The 27,166-nt window shown below is 41.4% G+C and overlaps 1 protein-coding gene across 2 annotated transcripts in view; it reads left to right on the top strand.

Moving 5' to 3' along the window:
* LOC131258339 (calmodulin-binding protein 60 A-like) overlaps positions 1-16,173 on the top strand; it is a 62,620-nt gene extending 46,447 nt beyond the window's left edge. For both annotated transcript variants that reach the window (XM_058259591.1, XM_058259592.1), the window contains 2 exons: positions 14,424-14,627; positions 15,249-16,173. In XM_058259591.1, coding sequence (XP_058115574.1) covers positions 14,424-14,627; positions 15,249-15,944 — 900 coding nt within the window. In that variant the 3' untranslated portion in view covers positions 15,945-16,173. The remainder of the gene's footprint in view (positions 1-14,423; positions 14,628-15,248) is intronic.
* The last annotated feature ends 10,993 nt before the right edge of the window (positions 16,174-27,166 follow it).

The raw sequence follows: 27,166 nt of genomic DNA, 5'->3' as shown, positions 1-27,166 counted from the left end.
TGAACCATACATCTGCTCTTAACCAAATTGACGGTTGTCGATTATCTTCCATTGCGTGACCCACATGATGAGTGTATCAGTCTGATTTTTGCCTCACATGTTCATGGTGGGGCCAACCTTTTGGAGACGCTGGATATTTTACTCACTTGACATGCCGACACATTGGTCAACAACATATTGTCCAACTAGTTGTGCCACCTTTGGTGAACCTTTCCAGCCACCTCATTGGCTTCACTCGGAAAATGGAGTGCACCAACCCAAATCTAGCTAATAAGGCATGGAATCTGCAATATTGGAATTGGGGTGCGAGGAGCCTAAAGGCCATATATAATCACAAATGGCCACATTATTCACACGAAATGTAACTCTCAACAAGTCATACGGACGTGGATGTCCTGCGAAAGCCTTTTGCAGGAAGTTCCTGTGCTGGGATGCTAGGTGCGTCCCACCATGATGTTTGTGATGAATCCACACCGTCCATCGGTTGTGGGAGCTCATTTTAGGACATGTGACAAAAAAATGAGGTGAATCCAAAAATCAAGTGAGCCATACGAGAGGAAAAAGTGTAGATTCAGTCAGTGTTTGAAATATCGGTATCATGTTACGTATCGCATTCTTGGGATACAGATACATATTGGTTATCGCATGGGATATATCGGTTGTATCATGTAATGTATAATTGTTGTTGGAAACATGGGAAAACATTGGGAAATTGGTTGAATTTTTCAATGAAACTTTGGTGATAGTTAAAAAATGACATTAATACACTCTTATAATTCAAAACATTACAAAAAACAAGTACACAATAGGTTTTCTTTGTATGGGATCATAATCTATGTGTTGTCTAACTGAATTAATGCAAGTATATTCAATGTCTATTCATATAGTTTATAAATGTAAGAAGGCATGTGGAAACACAAGCAATACATTCAAAAGCAAAAGAAGAATCACTAAATTAGGTTACATGCATGTTTGATTTGATGTTTGGCCACAAATTTTGCAAATGATATGTGAGAAAATTTGATTTTTTTTTTTCAATTTTTCGCAACTCAGCTCATCTCCTCCAATTCTTGAAATCGAAGCTCCCAATTCATGATTTTTCATGCAAAACATGAAAAAAATCATGGATTTGTAACAAATTGGCACTAATTTAATGATGGAGACATCACGTGCACACGAGCACTCATGCTGCCCCTACGCACGTACGCAAGAAGAGGACCCCACCGTCGATCTGGCTCGATGATGACGTCCAGGGAGGGCCCCCTAGCTAGAAGATGGAGTTTTGGGTCCTTGGAGTGGGCTCGATAATCAAATAAAGCCCATCATAGGATCTCATGATCGGGGCCCACTTGTTAGATTAAGTTCATATTTTAAGTTTTGATTATTTATGTTATTTATAATATCATGAACGTTTTAGATTTATTTGATTAATTTTTATTTTGATTTACTTCATCGCCAAGTAATAGGTTGCGCACATGGCGCGAGTTTTGGAGTATAGGTTTTTCTTATAAATAGGCACCCCTTATAGTTCTTTTGATTCATTGAAGTTTAATAAATATTCCTACAAGTTTTTTTTTACTTTGAGTTTCGGAGTTGTAGAAAAATTCAAGTGGGTGCGAAGCCCTCTCTTTTCGAAGGGCTAAGTACCGTGATGCGAAGCCACATCTATCTCCATCCGCCCTTACTCTCTTTCATCAATATCTCTCACCTTCTACAACCATCCTCGCCTCGAATCCATCAGTTTTTGTAGCGGATCTTCTCCCTACAGTCAATTTCCAGAATCTGGCCCTGTAGGAGGGCTGAAAGTTCGGTGGAGCACCGCGCACAGCCCGTAGCTCGGATTGCCCCGAAACTTTGGGGGTTTGGAGCCCACCCCTGGCCGACCAGGGCCAAGGAATCTTTCCAGGTGTGGGACCCGTTCGCACGTGTGGCCAAGCTAGTGTGCACGTACGTCAGGCCCTGACCCGTTGTCCGCACGCGGGAATTGTCTTCCGGTTAAGGTGTTCTCTTATTTTATCCTCTCAAACCTGTTTTTCATAAACCCTAACCCTAGATTGCATTATCCTTAATTTATTTGCCCCTTTTCTTACCCTAGGGTTCCTTGATTTGAAATTGGTGAATTCCTTGGATCAGGGATTGATTGTCACGCATGTGTGGATGATTTCTATTTCCCTTTGAGTATCGTTTGGTTCATAATTTTTATTGATCCGGCCCTAACATGTGTAGGCCTTGACCCGCATAGATTTCCCTTAATTGAATGTTTGGACTTTTGTGTGGGATATGAAATTTGTGTAATTGTTTCTGAACTAATGTGATCTTAAGCCTGAAATCTTGCACATCATATTTGAATTTCATGTCTTGCATCAAATTTGGTATCAGAGCTTAGGATTCTTATAGGGGAATACATTACATGTTTAGGGTTAGTTTGTTTTCAGTCCATCATGCACCCAGTTCATCATATATAGCTATTTAGAAACCCGTAGTTCCTGATATTAGTTGCTGAAATTTCTGATTAACAGGAAGTTAGCAATTCATTGCTGTAACTTTCTGTTATTCCCTTATTTCAATAGCTACATTGCTGGATTTTGGTACGCACTGCGTAGTTTCCCTCATATAGAGTCTCATAAGGTCATTTAGTTCTTTTTAGATGCATATAGTCGCAGTAGAAGGTCCTTAGGTTGAGTTAGCAAGTGTATGCCCACACGTACGGGTCATGGTTTTGGCTTACACCCTACACTAAACATGGAGCAACTGATAGAGTCATTAAACAAACTGTCCCAGCAGATCGAGTCTTTGGGTAAGCGCTGGTAGGAACATATAGACCAACGCTTTGACCAATTTGATGTGCACATTACCCAATTAAAGGTCTCTGCCGGGACAAACCCCACCATTGGGGTGGATGTCCAATCTCAGGCAAGTGGCCAGGATGATAGACCAATGAATGGAGTTGGCCAAGTAATCAGTTATGGGTGTGCACCCGTGCACCCACCCCATGAGGGACATCAAGACCACTATTTTGAGGGGTACAACATGTGCAGCCTTGTGGCTGGAGAGAGTGCACTAGAGGCTAGTGTAGAGTTACCCACTGAGGCCATTACGGTAGTGGATGAGTTTCGTGATATCTTTCCTGATGATCTACCGGATGAGTCTTCCCCTAGGAGGGATATAGAGCACACTAGAACATGGGACACCGTATTACCTACAGTCGAGTTTGCATTTAATAGTTCTGTCGATAGGCCCACAGGTCTCAATCCTTATGAAGTCGTTACTGGTTATAAACCTGAGAAACATATTGATCTTGTCCCTATGTCAGTCCCATAGGCCGTCAGAGCCTGCAGAGTCTTTTGCGCATCACATTCATTTATGACATCAAGAAATCAGGCAGAAGATCACTACTAGTAATGAACATTACAAATTTTCTGTAGACCAACATAAATGTTTCAAGGAATTCAATGTAAGGGACTCTGTGATGGTCTGCATCAGGCTTGAGCGGTATCCTCCGGTGGCCATTCGTAAATTACACGCACGTAGCGCTGAACCCTTTAAAATTATAAAACGAAACAGTCTCAATGCGTATGTGGCAAATCTTCCACCCTCCATGGGAATTAGTTCCACATTTAATGTGGAGGATTTAGTTGCATTTCAAGGGACCATTAATGCATTATCCAACCTTTCGCCTAATTATCCTGATTCCCCAAACATTTGTTAAGAATGTGGAGCCTCATCTGGTGCTACTCGACTAGTCGAGTGGGTTGCTCGACCAATTGAGTGGCTGCTCGACTCAAAGTCCAGCGTTGAAAGTTGTTTTATGGTCCGTGGTGCTCGGCCAATCGAGGCCCATGCTCGACCAGTCGAGGGTCCGCTCGACTAGTCGAGGAGCCTGCTCGACTAGTCAAGGCTACACAAAATATTACGCGGATTTCACACGGACTGCGGAAATTTGAGGCGGTTTCGCAAGGGTGCGAAAGGGAAGTTGCCTAAACTATAAATAGGGGTTCCTAGGGTTATTCTAGGGTATGGAAAAAGGTTTTCTAAGCAAGGCTAAGGGTTTTCTCTGTGCATGGGAGCATCGAGAAGGTTAGTATATTGATTGTAATCTTGGTTTTCTTCATAGTGAAAGTTTGCACCCGTGGTTTTTTACCCTTGTTGGGGTTTTTCCACGTATATTCTGTCTTGTGGTTTGTTTGGTATGCTTTGATTCTTCTTCTAGATTATATTTCTTTCTGTTTATCGTTTGTGGGTGAGACCGGATATTGGATCTCGATTCACTGCGTTGTTGGCATTGTGCGCAACAACTGGTATCAGAGCTATTAGTTTAGTTCAAGTCGGAGCGATGATAGAAGAAGCGAAGACTATAATTGAGAAGTTTGATGATTCAAACTTTGCCTTTTGGAAGACGCAGATGGAGGATTATCTGTATCAGAAGGACCTCTATATTCCTCTAGAAGGAAAAGAGAAGAAACCAGAGAAGATGACAAATGATGAATGGTTTTTATTGGATCGGAAGGCTTTAGGAACGATCCGACTCTCTTTGTCTAAGAGTGTCGCCTTCAATATATCCAAGTTGAAAACCACAAAAGAATTAATGCATGCCCTAGCTACGATGTATGAGAAACCCTCAGCGTCCAACAAAGTTCATCTCATGAAACGACTATTCAACATGAAGATGTCAGATGGTGGGAGTGTGGCTGAACATCTAAACGAGTTCAATACAGTCATGAGCCAGTTGGAATCTGTTGGCATTGTTTTTGAGGACGAGGTTAGGGCGTTATTGATCTTGTCCAGTTTGCCAGACAGTTGGGATGGTTTGGTGATTGCCGTGAGCAATTCTTCAGGGTTGAAAAAAATGAAATTCGATGATGTGGCTGGTCTAATTCCTAGTGAAGAATCTAGAATAAAGGTATCAGGAGTTTCAGGGGATTCAGAGAATGCTCTAAACGTTGAAGGAAGAGGAAGATCGCTGAACAAAGTAGGTAATAAACACAGACGTACTAAGTCGAGGCAGAATTCCAACGGACTAAAAGACAAAGACGGGTGTTGGTATTGAGGGAAGAAGGGGTACATGAAACGCGATTGCAGGGCGATTAAGAAACAAGAAGGAAGCTCTCAAGGCGGGAAGGATTCAGTGACTCTATCTGAGGAGAGTGACACAGAGGCGTTGATGTTGTCTCTTGATGTGAGGAATGAGTCTTGGGTCATAGACTTGGGTGATTCGTTTCATGCCACTTCGTGTAAGGAAGTTTTGCGTGATTATGTGTTAGGTGACTTTGGGAGAGCCTACCTGGATGATGATGAGCCGTGCAATATTGTTGGAACGGGAGACGTTCATATAAATCAGAAAGACGGAATGACTTTGAAATTGAAGGATGTCAGACATGTACCGAGTTTGAAACGGAATTTGATCTCAGTGGGGCAGTTGGCCGATACAAGATATATGACGACATTCACTAGTGATTCTTGGAAGATCACAAAAGGTGCCTTGGTGATATCTCGATGCAAGAAGGAAGATACTTTGTACGTGACTTCAGGATCGTATAGTTCACTCACAGTCGCATCAACTGGAGTGAATGGGTAGTTATGACATCAGAGGTTGGGACATATGAGTGAGAAGGGGATGAAAGTGCTATTGTCAAAAGGGAAATTACCAGGGTTGAAGTCTATTGAATTGGAATTCTGCGAGGACTTCGTGTATGGCAAGCAGAAGAGAGTAAGTTTCAAGAAAACAGGACGCGCTCCAAAGATGCATCTGTTGGAGCTTGTACACACTGAGGTGGGGACCGGCACAGGTATCATCTCTTGGTAGCTCTCGTTATTTTGTTTCTTTTATTGATGATGCTAGTAGAAAACTGTGAGTTTATTTCTTAAAGCATAAATCTGATGTATTTGATATATTTAAGAAGTGGAAAGTAATGGTAGAAAACGAGACAGGTAAAACAGTAAAATGTCTCAGATCAGATAATGAGGGAGAGTACTGTGATAAGAGGTTTGAGGAGTATTGTGCAACAAATGGAATCAAACTTCACAAAACGATTCCAGGGACACCCAACAAAACGGTGTGGCTAAGCGCATTAACAGGACCATCCTTGAGCGCGCCAGGAGCATGAGGTTACATGCAGGGTTGCCCAAGACGTTTTGGGCAGATGCTGTGAATATTGCCACATATCTCATTAATAGAAGTCCCTCAGCACCATTAGATGGTGGGCTACCAGAAGAAACGTGGACTGGGAAAGAAGTGAACCTTGCACATCTCAAAGTGTTTGGTTGCACTTCATATGTTCACATTGATGCAGAGCACAGAAACAAGCTGGATGCGAAGTCCAGGAAGTGCACGTTTATAGGCTACGGGCAGCATGATTTTGGCTACCGTTTTTGGGATACAGAAAACAGGAAAATCATCAGAAGCAAAGACGTAGTCTTCAATGAAAATGTGATGCATAAGGACGATATGCAGCAAAATAAGGCCGATAAAAAAGAATTCATAGAGTTGGAAGAGTTACCGGACACGGGTGTTACTGTGCCATAGGATAATCATGAACAAGAGCATTATGAGGCAATGCCGCAGACACCGGATGTGATGAGGTCTATTCGGGAGAGGAGACCCACGGTCTGATACTCACCATTCTTACATTTTCTACTACTGATAGATAATGGTGAGCCAGAGTGTTTGAAGAGGCATTACAGTCAGATACACGGGTTAAGTGGGAGCAAGCCATGGATGATGAGATGAACTCTCTCGAGTCAAATCGTACGTGAGAGCTAGTTACTCTACCTAAGGGTAAGAAAGCTCTTCATAACAGGTGGGTTTACAGAGCGAAGGAGGAGCACGATGGTTCGAAACGGTACAAGGCTAGATTGGTTGTGAAAGGGTTCCAACAAAAGGCAGGTATCGACTTCACTGAAATATTTTCACCAGTGGTGAAAATGTCTACGATTCGCATGGTCTTGAGTATAGTCGCTACAAAGGACTTACATCTAGAGCAGCTAGATGTTAAGACAAGCTTTCTTTATGGGGACCTTGTATGTGCATCAGCCGACAGGATACGTGACACCAGGAAATACGAACAAGGTGTGTAGACTGAAGAAGAGTCTTTATGGCCTGAAGCAGGCCCTGAGGTAGTGGTACAAGAAGTTCGACAATTTCATTTCGGGAAACGGTTTTAGGAGATGTCATGCAGACCACTGTTGCTACTTGAAGAAGTTTGACACGTCGTACATCATCCTTCTTCTGGACGTTGATGATTTACTTGTGGCTGGATCAAGCATGAAGGACATCTTATATCTCAAAAGACAACTGTCTAGAGAATTTTCCATGAAGGATTTAGGAGACGCAAAACAAATCCTAGGCATAAGGATAAAACGTGACAGGGAAAACAAGAAACTAGTTTTGTCACAGGTAGAGTACATAGCCAAAGTACTTGATCGATTCAGTATGGGAGGTGCTAAGCCGGTTAGCACTCCATTAGCTAACCACTTCAAACTTTCTAAGGAGCAAGGTGCAAAGACGCAGGAGGAACGAGATTACATGGCTAAAGTCCCATACGCGTCAGTTATTGGGAGTCTCATGTATGCTATGGTGAGCACGAGACCAAATATTGCTCAAGCAGTGGGAGTTGTTAGCAGGTTCATGAACAACCCCGGGAAGGAACATTGGGAAGCTGTGAAGTGGATCCTTAGATACCTGGTAGGTACTGCGGATGTAGGGCTGTGTTATGGAGGATCGGAAATCAAGGTACAAGGCTATGTAGATTCAGATTTGGTAGGAGGTCGACAGTTGAAGAAGCACTACAAGGTATGTTTTTACTTTGGGTAGTGCTGCTGTCAGTTGAGTCTCTAAGTTATAGAAGATAGTATCTATCAGTACTACGGAAACAGAATATGTTGCAGCTACAGAAGCGTGCAAGAAGATGGTGTGGATGCAAGTTTTTATGGAAGAGTTGGGTAAGAAGCAAGCAGATTGCAAGCTGTACAATGACAGTAAAAGTGCAATACACTTGACTAAGAATTCAGCTTTCATTCAAGGACCAAGCATATTGACATCAGATATCACTTCATACGTTTGTTATTGGAAGATAGATCAATTGCTCTGGAGAAGATTCATACAAGTGAGAATCCTGCGGATATGCTTACAAAGGTGGCCACATGGGAGAAGCTGAAGTTCTGTTCAGCTTTGATTGGTCATCAGGTTTGAAGAGAGGTGGTGCACTCCGGATGTAGAAGACGAAGGATTATGGCGATGTGTCTCCAAGTGAGAGATTGTTGAGAATACGGAGCCTCATCTGGTGCTACTCGACCAGTCGAGTGGCTGCTTGCCTCAAAGTCCAGTGTTGAAAACTGTTTTATGGTCCGTGGTGCTCGACCGGTCGAGGCCCATGCTCGACCAGTTGAGGAGCCTGGTCGACTAGTCGAGGCTACGTAAAATCTTACGTGGATTTCACACGGACTGCAGAAATTTGGGGCGGTTTCGCAAGGGTGTGAAAGGGAAGTTGCCTAAACTATAAATATGGGTTCTTAGGGTTATTCTAGGGTATGGAAAAAGGGTTTTCTCTATGCATGGGAGGATCTAGAAGGTCAGTATATTGATTGTAATCTCGGTTTTTCTTAATAGTGAAAGCTTGCACCCGTGGTTTTTTACCCTTGTTGGGGTTTTTCCACATATATTCTGCCTTGTGGTTTGTTTTCAATGCTTTGATTCTTCTTCTAGATTATATTTTTTTCTGTTTATCGTTTGTGGGTGAGATTGGAGATTGGATCTCGGTTCACTGCGTTGTTGGCGTGCTGCGCAAGAACCTTTCCCTTGATCCATGGCCCCTTCCCGACCCATCTTCTCAGCCTCTACGTCCCATACTGTAATGCCCCGAAATCGGGGGTCGAGCAGAAGCTCAACACCCGAGTTCTGACACATCACTTATGCAACATAGAAAATGATGATTTAATGTTGTCCGTGTTAGTGCATTTAAACATGAACGGGATTAAGCTAAATCAGCATATCATACTCCAGAGACGATTAAGTTTAAGCAAGCGGAAGACTGTGATGGATATATAAAACATATAAACTGTTGTAGGTCTCCAGAGTGTGAACATGTTACCAGATTAAATATATACATGTACAATTCCTAAAATATCCAAAATGAATATACATGTCTGTCCCCAAAATACAAAATGGTAAAGTGTATTGGCATTTAGTTAGCATCCCTGGAACCCCGTTGATCAGAACATGGTCTACATAGACCCGCCTGATAGCTGCATATAGGAGAACTCCTCGTCATCATAGAAGTCAGGCTCTGTCACGAAAGCCTCGTCATCGTCTGCAACTACAACAGGGTCTGGTTGGTGTTTTAAAACACCGTCCCAGAGTGGGAGTGAGTGATCAACTCAGTGGAGCTATAACGCAAAGGTTAACATGTTATCAACTCAATCAAGCAGTAATGATAAAGCAGTACAACAATCATAGCGTAAGTACTCTTGTTAATGCAGAAATGGTATGCGATAATGATGTATGCCCTCGCCTATACTCCCTCAGCGACATCATCTAACAATCGCGGCATGCACCACTTTGGACACGTGCACTTCCTCTCCAAAGCACCGTGCAATGCGGATGCATGATCGTGTTAACCAAATTCTTAATTAGGTTTATTCAAACAGCATATTCGGGAAGCTAAGGTACCTCTTTTTTTTTATCACTTACCCAAACAATGATCCATCTAGGGTCGTCAATCCTAGTTAGTCACATATGATAGATAGTTCTAGGTCGCTACGGAGAGGCTCGTCACCTCAGCGCAGGCCTGGTTTATACTCGAGGTCACTATAGAAAGACTCGTCACCTTAACGTAGTTTTAGTGTATACTCGAGGTCACTATGGGAAAGGCTCGTTACCTTAGCATAGGCCGACAGCTCGAATACAGTGTCCCATACCACTGTATTCGGCTCACGAGTTTGGTTTGCTCACTGGTCACTACGGGGAGGCTCGTCACCCCAGCGTAGGCCGACAGCTCGACCACGGTGTCCCATGCCATCATGCCCGGCTCATAAGTCTTAACGGATCGCGGTACCAAAGTTAAACGGGTTTTCATTGGTAAGTGGTACCTTAGGTTCAAGTAGTTGCATCCATACATGGTAAACACACATTTAGGCCAATCGGGTTACTTGACAAGCTTGATTGGTACGAGCGCACCTTGAATCAATCGACATTGAGCGCGTAAGCACTCCGCGTGGCCTAACCACTGTCGACAATCAGCGTACGATTCGGATTCCTTGAACGTGTCTAACGTGGCGAAACTAGTTCGGCCACTCGAGTAGGAGCCATTACCGATTGCCTGGACTACATCGTAGCCCCAATCACACTCCAAAGCAGTAGCATTCACATGTGATAGTCCAAGACAACATGTGATAACCAATCCAAATATAAATCTCGTTTGAGCATTTCAACAAACACATACTATACATGTTATCATACATAGGCATTTCATCCGTAAATCACGTAGTGATATGATAGGTTACATAAAGGAATCTGTAACTATAGATAAGGGGATCGAGAATCCTATCTCAACACCCTCATTAAATGCATTACAACAGGCATGTTCTCATTCAGACATTTTATCAAACACTTAGACTACACATATTACATACATGTAATAAATTAGTTAAAACACATTATAGCAAATCCTTCTACACAGGAGTTGCCACAAGACCAACGATCATGTATTCCCAAACATCAATCATATCAAGCACAAATCATAACTCCATAATCATTCAGACATTTCAAGAAACACATTTAATGCATTTAAATCAATCTAGTTTACGTATATATGTAATATACGGAAAACATCGGATCTAGGCACATGTGATAGCAATCAAGTCAGTCATAAATCATTAACTGACATTGAAAGCCTTGAAAACCATAACCTAAACGTTTATAGTCCGCACCTTTCGCCGGTAGACTTGTATCGAACTTAGTTCGAACACAATGCCTTTGTCTACGGCACAACGGCCACCTATTGCATGAAATAGGTTAGCTATTTTATCACTTACTCTATTTGAATCCCTAAAACAGATTAGGGTTAGGATTTCTTACCCAAAAAGGGAATCGGAATCGCCGGTGTAGTGACACGGAAGCGGCGCTTTAGTAAGTGGAGCGGTAGGGAAGAATCCCAACAACTAACTCACACTCTCTCACTTCTCCTCACTTTCTCCTTTTCTTTTCCCTCTTCTCTCTCCTAGGGTTTGAACTTCGTATGGAATGAGAGAGGGGTGAGTTTAGGACTTTAAATAAGCCCAGATGTGACTTCAATGGCCCCAGGGCCATGGTATACTTAGGTTATAACTAAAGAGCAGCTGTTTCGGTCCAACGGAGCTCATCTGGAGGCCCATTTTCTGCGTACGGTCAGGGGAAAGTTCCCAGACATTGGATCTATGCCAGGTTAAGATCTCGGTCCGATCGGATCAGTGGATTGACCGCGAAGGACCAGTTTCAGTTCAACGGTCATCGTTACTTGATCAGGGCCACAAGTGCACTGACATGTGTTGGAAATTTTCTCTGATCCGAGGGTGTAGTTGGGTCAAAATTTGACGATTTGAAACCTTAAATTTGGCCTCCAAGCGAACGGCCCAGATTACTTAAGTTCGAATTTGTTTTCTAACGATATTCACGTTTCTCACATACTTCGCTCCGAGCTCAAGTTGTGCGTTTCTGGATACTATTGGGACTTGATTTCCGAGATGGTTGTCAAGCCCAGTAAGGTGGTCATAATCGTATAACTTCGCGTTAATCGAACTTTTGATGTGCGGTCCAGGTCCGATACGGAGTTCCAAGATGCTCCGGAGAGCAACTGAGTTTTAAGATTAATCCTAGGTTTTTAGGTAGTGTAGCGTTAGCGATTCTACTGGTTTTGGGTCTTACAGATCGTATAAAAAGCAGTTCAAGCTAATCTGCTACCCAATTCAGTTTAGTACTTAATTAATTTTCGTCTAATTTCTAAAGAATTTGGTCCTTAGCGATTTCTGCCTAAGGTGGTACTCGAGTCTTTGTACAGATTTTTCCGAGACGTTACACATACCTACCCGTCCCGACCCATTTTTCCAGCACCTCCCATACCTACTCCTTCCGACCCATTTTCTCAGCCTCTACCTTCCATACTTACTTTTCCTGACCATTCTTTCCAGCCTCTACCTCTCATACCTAGCCTTCACACACCTAAAGAGGAAATAAAGGATATCCTAGACCATCAGATAGTTTCAACATTGGACGGTGGGTTTCAGAAGTACCTGGTTACATGGAAGTCACGTCTAGCTTCTGACAACACGTGACTCACTGAGGAGGAGCTTCAGAGACTTGATCCTTACATCCTGTAGTGGTTCAGGAGTTTTATTTTGCCAGTGGCGAAATCTTCGCAGCCAGGGAGAATTAATGGGGATATCACGCGCGCACGCACGCAACCCCTACGCACGTACGCAAGGAGAGGGGGGACCCCACTGTCGATCTGGCTTGATAACGACGTCCAGGGAGGGCCCCCTAGCTAGAAGATGGAGTTTTGTGTCCTTGGAGTAGGCCCGATAATCAAGTAAAGCCTATCATGGGATCTCATGATCAGGGCCCACTAGTCGAATTAAGTTCATATTTTAGGTTTGATTATTTATGTTATTTAGAATATCATGAATGCTTTAGATTTCTTTAATTAGTTTTTATTTTGGTTTACTTCATCGCGAAGTAATAGGTTGCGCACATGGTGCGAGTTTTGAGGTATATATTTTTCTTATAAATAGACACCCCTTGTAGTTCTTTTGATTCATTGAAGTTTAATAAAAATTCTTGCAAGTTTTTTTCTACTCTCTAAGTTTTCGAGTTGTGGAAAAATTCAAGTGGGTGTGAAGCCCTTCCTTTTCAAAGGGCTAACTACTATGGTGCGAAGCCATATCTATCCCCATCCGCCCCTACCATCTTCCATCTATATCTCTCACCTTCTACAACCATCCTCGCCTCGAATCCATCAGTTTTTGCAACGGATCTTCTCCTTACAGCTAGTTTCCAGAATGTGGCCCTGTAGGAGGGCTGAAACTTTGGTGGAACAGCGTGCACAACCCGTAGCTTGGATCGCCCCGAAACTTTGGGGGTTTGGAGCCCACCCCTGGCCGACCAGGGCCAAGGAATCGGTTTCCGAGTGTGGGACCCGTTCGCAAGTGCGGCCAGGCTAGTGTGCACGTGCGCCAGGCCCTGGCCCGCTGTCCGCACACAGGAATTGTCTTCCGGTTTAGGTTTTTCTTTTATTTTACCCTCTCAAACCTGTTTTTCATAAACCCTAACCCTAGATTGCATTATCCTTAATTTCTTTGCCCATTTTCTCACCCTAGGGTTCCTTGATTTGAAATTGGTGAATTCCTTGGATTATGGATTGATTGTCATGCATGTGTTGATGATTTTTATTTTCCTTTGAGTAATGTTTGGTTCATCATTTTTATTGATCCAGCTCTAACATGTGTAGGCCTGGACCCGCATAGATTCCCCTTAATTGAATGTTTGGACTTTTGTGTAGGATATGGAATTTGTGTAATTACTTTTGAACTAACGTGATCTTAAGCCTGAAATCTTGCACATCATATTTGAATTTCATGTCCTGCATCATTTAACATGATTTACAAAAAATAAAAGGACCAAAATTCGAAAATACTCACCAGATCGAACATGTGGGATATATCGCACTACTTGTACGTTTCGTATCGCACTGGTGGGATACAAGATATATTGGCCGATATCGTCGATATTTAAAACATTGGATTCAGTGACCACTGTTTGAAACATTCGTATGGCCAGAAAGTTTCATATCAGGTGAAGTTTTTGGTATTTTCACTTCATCCGAGTGGGAATGACCTTATAAACGGTTTGGATGGCATATAAATATCAAGGTTGATCCCAGGAAGGTTTCAACGGTAGGAAACTCTTTCCCCAGTTTTCCCTCTCGTCCGGCCCACTTGGGTTTTGGATCCAACTCATTTTTATTCGCATGTCCTAAAATGAGCTCCCATAATGGATGGACGGTGTGGATTTCTCACAAACATCACTGTAGGCCCCACGTAGCTTCCCGGCGCAGGAACTTCCGCATCCAAGTCATACTATCAGCACAGATTCCCATGCTGCTCCCATTATTGCATTGCCCCCCATGTTAATGCATGTACCTGAAGGCTGATGTAACCATTGTCTTAGCAGATTCCTTTCCTCTCAATGGGTCTTTGGTCTGTTTTATACATGCAGAAAATACGTCATACCTGAGCATACATAGATGTGAAATGCACAGAGATGACTTATTCGAACAAAAATTTCCCCAGGAAGACCATCGCATAATTGAGAGATTTCCATATTCTATGTTTTGCTCATATATTCATCATCATCATCATCGTTGATGCTGACTTATTCTTTGATTAACTTTTTGTAGATCCTAGGCACTGGTATGTCTGCCAAAATGTGGGAAATCACAGTCGACCATGCTTGGACATGTACTCTTGATAGACGATTGTTTGTGTACTACACCAGTGCCCAACAAAGAACAGGAGTTATCTTCAACATTGTTGGACAAATGATTGGGCTGCACTCCGAACTTCAATTCGTTCCGGTCAAAGATCTCTCGGACACTCAAAAGGCACGCTTTCCACTTGGCTTTAGATTACATTTTGCTTATGAAGCAAACTCTTAGGCCTGTCAATCAGGCTGTGCTGGCCCATCAGGCTTGTAGTTCCAACTGCCATGGGGCCAGTCTTGGTTTAAGCCAGGCTGGCCACATGATTGATTTTCTGAACAGCCCGCGCCCAAGCCTAGATTGAATGAACATTTTAGGTTGCAGCTCAATCTAAATCTTGGGCCCATTTATGGCAGCAGCCAGCGTTGGGCCTGAATTTGAGACCCATGTCCAGTCCAAACCTAAATTTCTGCCAGAAAAGTAAATGACCAGGCATGGCTGACGTTTCCAGGCCCTGCAGCCTTAGGGCCCGTTTGGAAGCAACTTCTGCCAAAAGCCATTTTCCTGCAAAACTCACACTTTTGTCTACTCACTGAAAACCAAACTGATTTGTTTCTGGCAAGTGGGCTTTTTAGCACCTATTTCGTTGGTGATTTTGAAACTGACGATTGCAGGTGGGTTTCAAAATGGGCTTCAAAACTCTCTGATCTGAAACACGAGGGTTCGTCTACAAACAGCCTTTTTGACAAGTGTCGAAACAGCCCATAACCTCTACTAATCCTTGTTGCGTAATCCATGAATCAGGCAAATGCACACAAGCTGGTAAAAGCTGCATTTGATCGCTGGGACGAAGTAATTCCTTATGATGATGGATCTATTACTGGTAGCTCTTCGCATGCACCTGCCCCCACTTTGTTTCCTCCCGATTCACCGCCAGTAGAGTGCCCATACGGTAGCTTCTCGAGCTATCATCGTCACAAGCCTGGAGGATTCAGTTTTACTCCCCCAAGTGTTTCGTCGCCAGACATGGTTACTTCCATTTTATCCATTGGTGGTGTCAGGAGTTTGGATGATTATGCTCTGCAAGCCATTGACAATCTGGAGCTTAGAAATGAACCGGAGCCTCAGAGCTTTCATGCACATGACTTTTACAGGGATTCTAGGATGGCTTTCTGCAGAACCCCCAATTCCGCAATCGCTGATGTGGAGTCCATAAGCCAAACGTTCTGTGGTGAAGACCATTTTCATTATTTTGATGCCGATTCTGCCACCACCTTGCAGCTTCCTCAGATCCTCAGCAGTGCAGGATCACGAACTGACATTGAAAGCACTGTAGTTCCAACTGCAGGTTCCCACAGTGAAGCTTATACAGCTTCCCATGGTAAAGCTTATACAACGTGGACGATGCTCATAGGCGTGCTCAAATGGAAATTCTCCATAAGGAGGATTGTCGCTAGGAGAAAGAGGAGCAAGATTTGGGAAAAAGAGAAATTGGGTTAGCAGCTGAGAATTTTAGGGGACTTTGAGATCCAGTGTTGTTAACAAAGGCATGGGCTGTGAAAAAGTGGTGCTCTGAGTGAAGCCGTGTGTGTGCAGCTTGCTGGATATTGTAAGAGTTGTACTGTTGTTTTTGCATGTAAATATTCTGTGATAGCAAGGAGATGCATGTATGAACTAATGGGACCCACTCAGATGATGCCCAGAAAGAAGAAAAGATGAATTATATGGATATGGAATGTAAAATGTTGGAGAATATGAAGCTTTTGATTCGTAGTCTGAAAGGAAAGGCCACCACACAGGCAGCACTGTCGAAAAAACCCAAGTTCCTTTATTGTATTAGATCCTCTTTGCCAGAAAGGGGAAGAGCGCAATCTGGTAATATTCAGTTTTCTGCCATACTGAAAATGTACATAGATCAATCCATCTCTAGAATCTAAGCATGAATAATATGACATGAAATGCTGGTGGACTTTTTATTTCTTGTATCTTCTTCCTTTTTTTTTTTTTTTAAAGTGGGAGCTGCCTTTCTGGATTTGTAGGCTAGCGAGTCATGGTTGGTGAAGTCGATTTTACCGATAGCAGCTTCCTCTGCTTTGCTAATTGAGAATACGAGTCATGGTCGGTGAAGTTGATTTTACTGATAGCAGCTGCCTCTGCTTTGCTAATTGAGAGTACATTGCCCGCCCTTCTCTTCTGCCACCAGTGGTGGCTGCTCATCAAACAAATTGTGTGGCGTACATGGATGCCAATCATGGATGGCCATAGCTTGAAACATTGACATTTGATTTGTAGTATGGTCTTTTATGTAGTGATTTTTTTTTTCCCCCTGTGCTGATGTTGGATGATTTGGACTTACCGGCCCACAGTCGGATTCAACAAAAATGTTTTTGCACTTGGGTTCTGTTCAGCAGGGTCTCCCACCATTGAAGTTGGACGTCCTGAAAATTAGGCTGTGAATGTAGAGGTTCTTGGGTGGTTGTCCATTGTTTATATGGTGCGGCTCACCCACATAATGATTAGATAGGCCTGCCTGATTTTTACGTTCGTTATTCACTGGTTGGATGGCATGCACACAACATGGTGAGCCCCACACAGGTAATTGTGTATAATTATGAAAGTGAACAAGTGATGAGCAGGTGAATAACGTAAAATGAATTTTACACAGGTGAATGACGGGCAGAATTAAGAATAGGGGAAAACTTTGATACTCTGACAGTGTCATGGATGGTACACAGGCAGATAGGGAGAATTGCATGCACAGCAAGTAATTAATTGAAATTAAATTGTCCAGATAGTGGGGCCTCACTTTAGGTGCATCAAGAAATAAATATTATGCTTATTTTATTATCCCATTGATTGAACTATTTATTAAAAATGAAAATATTCCACGAATCAAAAGTTTTAGGATTCCTCCGTAAATAATTTTGGAACTGCTCAGCGGGATTCCTTTAGTCGTCTAATTTGAGTTGATGTATGCAACTTATACAATTTCTAGTCACACGATCCAGCGTGTTGCTGCGCACTAGGAGACGCTTAAGCTAGTCCTATCGCTGCATATGATCTTTCCAAAAATTTTAATGGCTATCAATCAACACTAGAAATCAAATGTTAGAATCATCAATAAAGCATTATTATGGGAAAAAAAAAGCTCTACGATGGTTGTTCGTGGTCATTGTTGCCAATTCCTACGAAAGCTAATTAGAGTGAGTTATGTGTAATCTGAATGGATTTGTGTGGTGTATTTGGAGATCTGAGGCAATATACGAATACGATCATATGGATCATATGATGGTACAGCTGGAGCACATCAAATGATGCTACAATACTACTTAAGCACCTGATTGGAGAACAATCGTGTAGAAGCAGTTACGGGACAGATGACAAGAGCATGAGTGAAGAAGGCCAAGTAGTGCTAAACGGTTATAGTAACTGTTAGAACGTGGGAAGGATCTAGATAGCCAAGGTAAGGTTATAAATAGTAGAGAAATTTAGCAGGAAAATGTTGTCTTATAGCAACCAAGTAAACCCAAACATATCTTTCAATTACCAAATATTTTACATAGTGTAATCATTCTGCTCAAGCAATTACATATCTTAGTGTAATTCTTTACTTTCCGCTCCTTGTTTAAATTCCATAGTTTAATTTGCAATGTTAATCAAGTAGCTGATAATCTTAACTATAATTTGGGTCTACGCTCAATACATTGGATTTAGTTTTCCATATAGGAAGGAGCTTTAGAACCGTTCTCCTTAACCAACCGTAAGAATTCCTTTCTCAGTTCTCTTTTATTTGTACCAAAAAGTCCTCTTGTATAGAAGGCAAGACAAACCCTGCCATGTGAATATCACCTGATCCTATTTATATACTGAGCGAGTGGCTGAATGGGTAGACAAATCTCATTCGATCTCAGTCATATATTACGTATCTGTCTATCTCAGCGCTTGGGTTCATAGTTGTTTGGTTTGAATTGAGCCGCAAATTCAATTCTGGCATGCCCGCATTTCTCATGTGACCAAATTGTTAAAAATAAAGTGCAACAACTTTTGGCAGGTTCGGTGGGGCCCTATCTTTATCTTACCGATGTAACCTTGCTAATTTGAATTATGAATAGGAGTAATCAAATTGTTGGGGTCAAACCCTCCACACTGACTACACCTCCAACCGATGACGTGCCGGTTCAAGCGGCCCCCGAAGCATTAAATCTGAATAGTATCTCGACACTCAGTACTGGGAATCAGAAAGGGGCATCGACGTCTCGGACCATTCTCTTGAAGAGATAACGGTCGCACTCAGAGAGGTACATCTGAGTATCCAGCATGTTCGGGAAAATGGAAGAGAAAAAGTCAAGCAATTCCGTATTTAAACAAAGAACACAATAGATACATGGGTAGCCAGATTAAGGCCATGCATCGATTAATGGCTATGATTGCTGAAAGAATGCCTACGACAATGCAGTATAATGTCGATGGAAGTTCCATCGGCAATGCGGTTCAGCCGCCACCTATGACCACCACCAATTCCAATTCAGGAGATACGGAGTGCTCTGCCCCCCGTTGAATTCAGATGACCAGAGTGAGAGGCTAGGAATTTCGTTCCTAAAGTTTGGAATTAGGGCTTATCGGTAGGATATAATCCCCAACAATTCCCTAGGATTTCATTGTTCCAAGAGGGACCAAGTTGATTAGGTCTCGATCCACCACAAATGGTTGAACCTTAGCGAGTGGATCACGATCAAATCATGCAAATTAGTACAGGAAGTTGCAGGCCAAGTACTCGGCTGCAATGCTATTCCGGTCTACCATAAGCCTTATCTTGAGTGGATTGATCGACAACATCCGTTGCTACAAAATTATCGACTAGACTTTGCCCTATTTTTAGGTGATCCCGACTAATTGACCATCGAGCATGTTGGCTGATTCACCATGCAATGTGGGGAGTTGGTGAACGACGACTATCACAAGCTACAATTATTTGGCCATTTGTTAATGGTAACGACTTTCACGTCGTATTCTAACTTATTGTCAAATTCGATTCATTCTTGGCAAGAAATGGGAGAAAAATTCCATGCTTAGTTTTTCTTTAATAATAGGAAAAAACCATGGCCGATCTCACCCGTTTCCGACAGTTACTAAGAGAAACCTACGAGAGCTATATCGCCTGGTTTAAAATAGTGAAAAGGTGTGTAAGATTGTTATGACAGAGGCCGAATTTGTGTAGCTTGCGCAAGACGAGCTCGAATATAAACTTCATAAGAAATTCATTGGGACCGAGTTCATAGACCTGTATGACTTGACTAGGAAGGTCTCTAGGTACAAAGAACTTCTGTAAGAGGGTGCTTGGCAAAAGAACTTGTCAACTAGAACATATTACCATGACCCAAATTATGATGTTGCGATTGCCGAAGTAGTGGTTAAAAGTGACGCATATGCTCGGCGCTGGTCAAAGAGGAATCGAACACATCGATCACACAAAAGGCCCAAAAAGTATACACTTTTGATATCACACGGGCTGATGAGATCTTCGAAATTCTGTTGGCTGGAAAGTTTATCAAGATTTCCATAAATCATAAGATACCTTCGATTGACGAATTGCAAAAAATTGAATACTATAAATGGCTCAGAACTTGTTCCCATTCAATTAACAAATGTGTTTTATTTAGGAACATGATCTAGAATAATATCGACCGCAAGCTGCTAAAGTTTCTCGAGAAGGGTGAGGAGGCAGTGTTGATTGATACAGATACATTCCCGCCTAATCTCGAGGTCAATATGGTTATGGTAAATACGAGAAAAGCTAATCGACCGTGACTGAGGGTTGATCTTGGCCCAACTAGCTGTGAAAGCACACTATAATGACTAGGGTAAGGGCAACGTAGACCTCCCCACTCGATCGCTACCCAGCCAAACACGATTCAACAAGATGGTCGAGGCTCACAACTGTGTGACCAATGTGCCAAAAGGACCGTTTCGAGATGGGAAGACTCTCCTCAACCAAGGTCACAGGCCTATACATGGCTCTAAGAGGGGCTGAAGGAAACATTTAGCATTGGCTGAAGAGGAGACCTTCGCCCCTTGATCGTTACTCTCAGGGCAGGGTGTCAAATCCAAGGATGGTTAAACCTCTGTTAACCCAAAAGGGAATTTGGAAATAGGTCATGCATGCATCCTAAATTCCTAGCAGCGATAGAAGCATTGACTTGAACTCAAAAACGCCGTTGGTAGAGATGCAGAGCCGGCATGAGGAGAGAGTCAGCAAGGGCCGAGGACATGCCCCGACCGAAAGTAGTGCAACCGCGACCGTTCTAGAGAATCCCGTTGTTTGGAGAACAGGTGGATGTTAATAGGGTCGAAGCGGTTCTACCTCCTGTGTTGTGTGACTAGGATGCTAACGTTCTTCCCCAACCTTGTGAATCTTTTGGTCTGAAGGACAAAAAATGACTGGATAATCTATCTGATCATCTCAGTGATGAATGTTTCTTAGGAGATGAATGGTTCGTGAACGAATTAGTAGCAACCACTGAAGCATTGCAAGCGATCTCACCTAAGACCGCATCGGTCGACGATCCGTCCAACGAGAACACTGAGCATATTAAGAAAAGTCCCAATACACAATATGATATTTACTTTGCCTTCCGATTTTTAGGCTAAATCGACCTAGCCGAGTGGGATAACAAGCGATGTGGAGGAATTCAGCCTTCCTATGATAATACAACATGCTTCTTTCTCATTAGAGGAAACGATTAAAGGGAGACTTAGAGTGGATGAAATGTCACATGTGAACACCGTTACAGTGGAATTAGGAGCTACATCGAAAAGAGTTGTCATAGAAAGACCCACTTACGACATAATGCAGCATCTCAAGCCATTGTATATATCTGCTCATCTTGAAGGTTGCCTAGACACTAGGATTCTAATCGACAATGGGGCTACTGTCAATCTTCTACCATTAAGGATGATGTCAAAATTGGCGGCCAACCTGATCCCTTTAAAGGTCACTGTCAGTAATTTCACTGGTCATGTTACAAATACTCATGGGGTTTTGTCAGTCAGTCTAATTGTTAGAGCTAAAACAATGTTAGCCCTGTTTTTCCTGGTCGATACCTCATCCATCTATAATGTTCTACTTGGCACGGACTGGATCCGTTCGTTTGCATGTATCCCATCATCTTTACACTAGTTCATAATTTTTTGGAACCAGGATAAAGTTGAATTGGTTTTGGCTGATAATAAACCCTTCTTGGGCACTTCGAATGCAAATGAAGCCTATTACTATGGCAAAGAGGTAGGGCCAATTCAGTTCACTAAAAGGAATAAGCACGACTGACCGAATGGAATATCTGTAAAAAAGAATCCATACAACATCGTGCAAGATATCACATAAGTGATCCATCTGGTCGATACTTTGCCGAAGATTAAATCCCTTTTGGCCGGGTACAATTGTACCATCGAAGCAATCACATGATTGGTACGCCAAAAGATAACCAACGCAGTGCCGATTTCACGGCCAAAATAAGAAGGCTCAATGAAAGCCTAAAAGACGTCAACAACGACTGTCTTGTGAATATGGCCGATGTAAATGTCTCAATTGAAAAAGAAGATACGGACCTTAGGGAAGCCCCTGATAAGCTAGAGGATTCTCAGCAGTATTGGGATGAGTACATTCGCATTGACATACGAACACGATGTAATGATACCCCTAGAAATTAATGTGTCATCTTTGAGAATTGCACATCAAGCCGAGTTAACCCATTTGAGTTTACAGAAGCAATGTTGGTCGAGTTTGAAAAGCTGAACGAACCCGAATGAAAGCCCTGAATTCCATCATTGCCAACAAATCAACTATTGCTCGAGTATATAATAAAAAAGTAAAAGGAAAATCCTTCGAGGAAGGGGATAAGGTTTGGAAAGCCATGTTGCCAATGGAGCACACAGATTGTGCTTTGGGTATGAAATGGTCCCCCACATGGGATGGACCGTATATTGTCATCCAAGTCCTCAAGGGTGGAGCTTATCTCTTGAAAGACATAAATGGGAAAGTCATGAAGGCTCCGATTAATGGTCAATTCTCGAAAACATACTATCCTCTTTATGGGAGGTTGTGCAAGGACAGGCCCAATGAACACAAAAAGGAGGAACAAAAGTGTCCTACCATAGGCAACATAATAGAGGAAAACAAATTTGTATCGCAAGAAGATCGCCTTAAATTATCTACCACCTAGTTACAAAAAAGAGAGAGATAGAAACAGAGGAGATATAATCAGCCGATTGGCCAGTTTAAAGGTAGGCCACCCTGAGCTCTTTGAATTCCTTAAGAGTCGACTCCTTTGCCTCCTAAGCCTGCGCATGCTTGTTCCTACATGACGGGCGCTTGGCCATGGTCTGGTGAAGAAGGCCTATCATCACGTCAAGGCATCGGTTGACTATTTCGACCTCTTACTTGGCCTTCATCTCCTCAGACCTGCTAGATTCTTCATGACTCCAATAGAACTCTATCTGGGACTCAATGAAAGTCAGGAGCTCCTAGGAATCTAGCCAATCCCGTTTTAGATAGAGGCGTGCAACCTCCGAAAGGCCAATGACTAGGTCATTGCATCGAGCCTCCAACGATTGTAACACCGCCTTTTCGAAGCAATGTTGATGGGCCCAGTGCCATCGGTCCTTCCACGCAGCATCGTAATAGGCCGAGAGGGTCTTAGACTTAGCATGGATGGCCGCTTGCTCCTTTAGTAGGCTAGCAGACCATTGTTGTTCCAAGTCAACCTTGGAATGAATGTCCCTAAGGCGCTGCAAGGTGGAAAAAACCTCTAGGATTTCCCATAAAGGCTCGTCAGTTTTTGCTGCTTCTGTAGTATCCCTCATAAAGGGATATATGTTGTGAAGGAGAGAGAACGAGAGAAGTGTAAGTTCTATAATGTATAAAGCACACTCTTGTTTGTCAAATTTCGATGAGACAAAATAGCTTATAATGTGGTTCACACAAAGTGAATCAAGATGGAAAGTTCAAGAAGTAACTTCAAGTGATCAAGATGGAAAGTTCATGACATGACTTCAAGACATGCTTTTTACTAAAGATCAAGACCTTCTTGAAGTTCAAGTCAAGAAGTAGATCAAGACAGAAAGTTCACCTTCAAGATAAATTCTACTTCAATTCAAGTAAAAGATCAAGCTCCATCTTCGAGTCCTATTAAAGATTTAACTAGAAGATCAAGCTCCAAAAAGTTTAAACTACTTTATGTTAGTCTTTTCAGGTATAATTGACCTTAGAAAGACCTTAGGATTAGGTACTTTCAAAACATAATCATATGTGGGTCTTTATGTTAATATAGACTAATCTTTGACTAGTTTAGGCTTAGGTTCGACTAGTCTAAGCTGTGGCTTGACCAGTTTAAGATATTTTTAACTAGTCTAACTTCAAAATGCAGAAAAGCAGATTTTTTCGTTGCTTCCTCGACCAGTCGAGCAGATTGCTCGACCAGTCGAAGAGGGACATTCGACTAGTCGAGGGTTTCTCGACTCGAAGTCCAACAACCATATTTTGGTACCCTCGACTAGTCAAAGCCCATGCTCCACTAGTCGAGCAGGGCCTTTGACCAGTCGAAGAACCGTTTTATCTAATCACGCTCAAAATTTAAAATTTTGTTAGAACTTAGATGAGTCGAAGGAGACCATAGACGAGTTGAAACAATAACATTTCTAACTATAAATAGAGGCATTCTCTCATTCCGAAGTTACTCATTCAAGCTAGTAAAAGCCTTCACCAAGAGAGAGAGAAAACAACAACATTTCTAACTATAAATAGAGGCATTCTCTCATTCCGAAATTACCCATTCAAGCTATTAAAAGCCTTCACCAAGAGAGAGAGAGAGAGAAGTCCCCACTATCTTCGAGCTATTGCATGGTATTTTAATATTTTGTTTAAATAGTTTTTTGTTTTAATTCCTTGATCTCTTTTCATGAATCTTATTCTTTCAAGAGAGTAATTGCTCTTCTTTGAGATCTTGAGGAATTCAAATAAATAGCCTTTGTTTTGAATTAATTTAAAATCAATCTAAAACCTAGAACCCTTGTTTATGTGACTAGACATTGAACATTCTACTTCAAGAGAAGTGGTTCTACAGGCTACATCAAGAGATATGTCTTCAATGAGAAGATAAGAACATTTCTATTCTTTGTATTTTGGTTTCTTTGAGATAGCCAGAAAATCTCATGTGTTGGTTTTAACTGAGATAACTAAAAAATCTTAGTGTGGGGTTTTTGTTTGTGATAACCGTTTTAAAATCCCAACTGTATAAGGTTTTAAGGTGAACCTGTGAAAACCTTGGTTTTAGTGAAAGCCAATATCACGAGGGTTGTGATTATTGGGAGTAGAGTAGGTGTGACTGTTTGAGAATAGTTGGTGTACACACCGAACCACTATAACTCATGGTGTTGTGGTGAATGTTTAATTTTTGTATCTGTGGTGAATGATTGTACTTTTATTTCTGCAATAGTGGTGAATGTTTGTAATAGATAGCTTTATTATCTCTTGCTTGGTTTGAAGTCTTGATCCTTACAAACGTTTGTGAAATAAGGTTGTCCTGCCTAAAACATTGTTTTTGGTGAAGGTTGTCCTAAGAACTAAGTTTGAATCAATTTTTCAATACCAGTGCTATTGAGATTTCTGTTTTATTATGATTTATTTATTATTTCAGTACTTTAAGTTTTTATTTGGCATAGTCCTATTCACCCCCCCCCCCCCCCCCCTCTAGGACTATTTAACTCGCCTTTTCAAGTGGTATCTGAGCTAAGTTACTCATATTTTTAGATTAAGTTCATTGAGTTTAAAGATTTAGAGCTTTCATTATGTCAAATTTCGATAGGTTGTCTATTACTAGGCCACCACCTTTTGATGGCTCCAACTATACATACTGGAAAGCTAGAATGAGGATTTTTCTAAAATCCTTAGATAAAAAGCGTGTGGCAAGCCACTATAACCAAATGGAAACCTCCAATGTCTGAGGTTCTAGGTAGTGATGGAACTAAATCTATGAAAGAAACTGCATTCTATTTTGGACTACACCTCAGAAAAGCGAATGCAGTGCAAATGCTAAAGCCTTAAATGTTATAATTTGTGCTCTTTCACCTGATGAATTTAAGAGAATTATTTCATGCGATATAGCCAAACAAGCCTGGGATATTCTTGAGATGACACATGAAGGAACTTCTATAGTCAAGAAATCAAAAGTTCAAATCCTCACTACAAGATTTGAGGAAATATGTATGGAAGAAAATGAAACTTCCATGGACTTCTATACGAAACTAAATGATATAGTAAATTCCATGTGGGGTCTAGGAGATGGAATCTCAGAAAGCAAGGTCTGTGCTAAAATACTGCGATCTCTTCTTAAGAGATTTAATTCCAAAGTAACTGCCATTCAAGAATTAAGAGATACTAATCAAATGAAGGTTGAGGAGTTAGTTGGTTCTCTCCAAACATATGAGTTAAATTTTAAAGCTCCTAAAGGTAAGTCCATCGCTCTTAAATCATCTAAATCTATTTCAACAGATAATTGTGTTAATTATGATATTGAAGATACAGAAGATGATATGGCTTTACTTGCTAATAAATTTTACAAAATTTTGAAAAACATGAAAAGATTTGATTTTCAAAAACCATTTGACAAAAGAAAATGAAAATCTAAATCTTGGAAATCTGTAAAAGACAGTTAATGTTTCAACTGCCATAAATATGGGCATTTGACGAATAAATGTCCTAAAAGGGATAGATAAAAAAGAAAGGGCATGATAGCTACTTTGGATGAATCATCCGGCTCAGAAAGTTCTTCTGAGTCAGATGAATCAAAACATGAAAATTCAAATGAAGTGAAAGCCCTGATGATTATAGCCAGAGTCACCTCCTCAGATAGCTATAACTTATATGATTATGATAATCCCGGGAGTGACCCTGAAAATGAGAATGATGATAATCTTCAAGACGCCTACAATGCCTTATACAGGGAAAGTTGCAAAATTGCTGTCAAACTAAAAATTCAAAGAGAAAAATATCTTAAGTTAAAAGAAGAACTTGAAAATAATATTGTAGAAAAATCTCATCTTTCAGATTGTTTTGAAAAAACAAAACTAGTCTTAAATTTCAAAACCTAAGAGAAAGAAAAACTCAGAACTGAAAATGAGAATCTAAAACTTGAAGTTTCTTTCCTTTTGATTTCTAAGGATACTTGAAAATATACCCACGGAGACTCAAAACTGGAAAAATTATTATCATCATCCAGAAAATATAGTGATAAATCAACTCTGGGTTATATCAAAGATAACTCTCAGAAAAAGAAGAATTTATCTCCTATATTTGTAAAGGAGAATCCTCAAACTTTAAAGGTAAGAACTTGAGAAATTTTGGTTAAAATGATTTTAAAAATCCTAAACTTGTTCAAGTTTCTAAGATTAATTCTAATATTATTAGCTATAGAAATCAAAGATTTAATAAACCTCCTTTAGCTGAAAAAATAGTGGAATCGGAGTTAATAGATAGTGGCGTAATTCCAACTCCTAAAAATGGAGAAAATTCAATGAAACTACTAAACTTAGAACCATATTGAAATGGGTTACAAAGGTTACATGTCTTGTTGCCCACACAGCCTTCAAAGCCACTAGCCATTCAAAATAGTACCTAGACAGTGGATGTTCAAGACATATGACAGGTGATAAAGCAATATTCACTAACT

The sequence above is a fragment of the Magnolia sinica genome, chromosome 10 (assembly GCF_029962835.1).
Source record: "Magnolia sinica isolate HGM2019 chromosome 10, MsV1, whole genome shotgun sequence".
Taxonomy (NCBI): Eukaryota; Viridiplantae; Streptophyta; class Magnoliopsida; order Magnoliales; family Magnoliaceae; genus Magnolia; species Magnolia sinica.
This window is presented reverse-complemented; position numbering and strand designations above follow the sequence as displayed.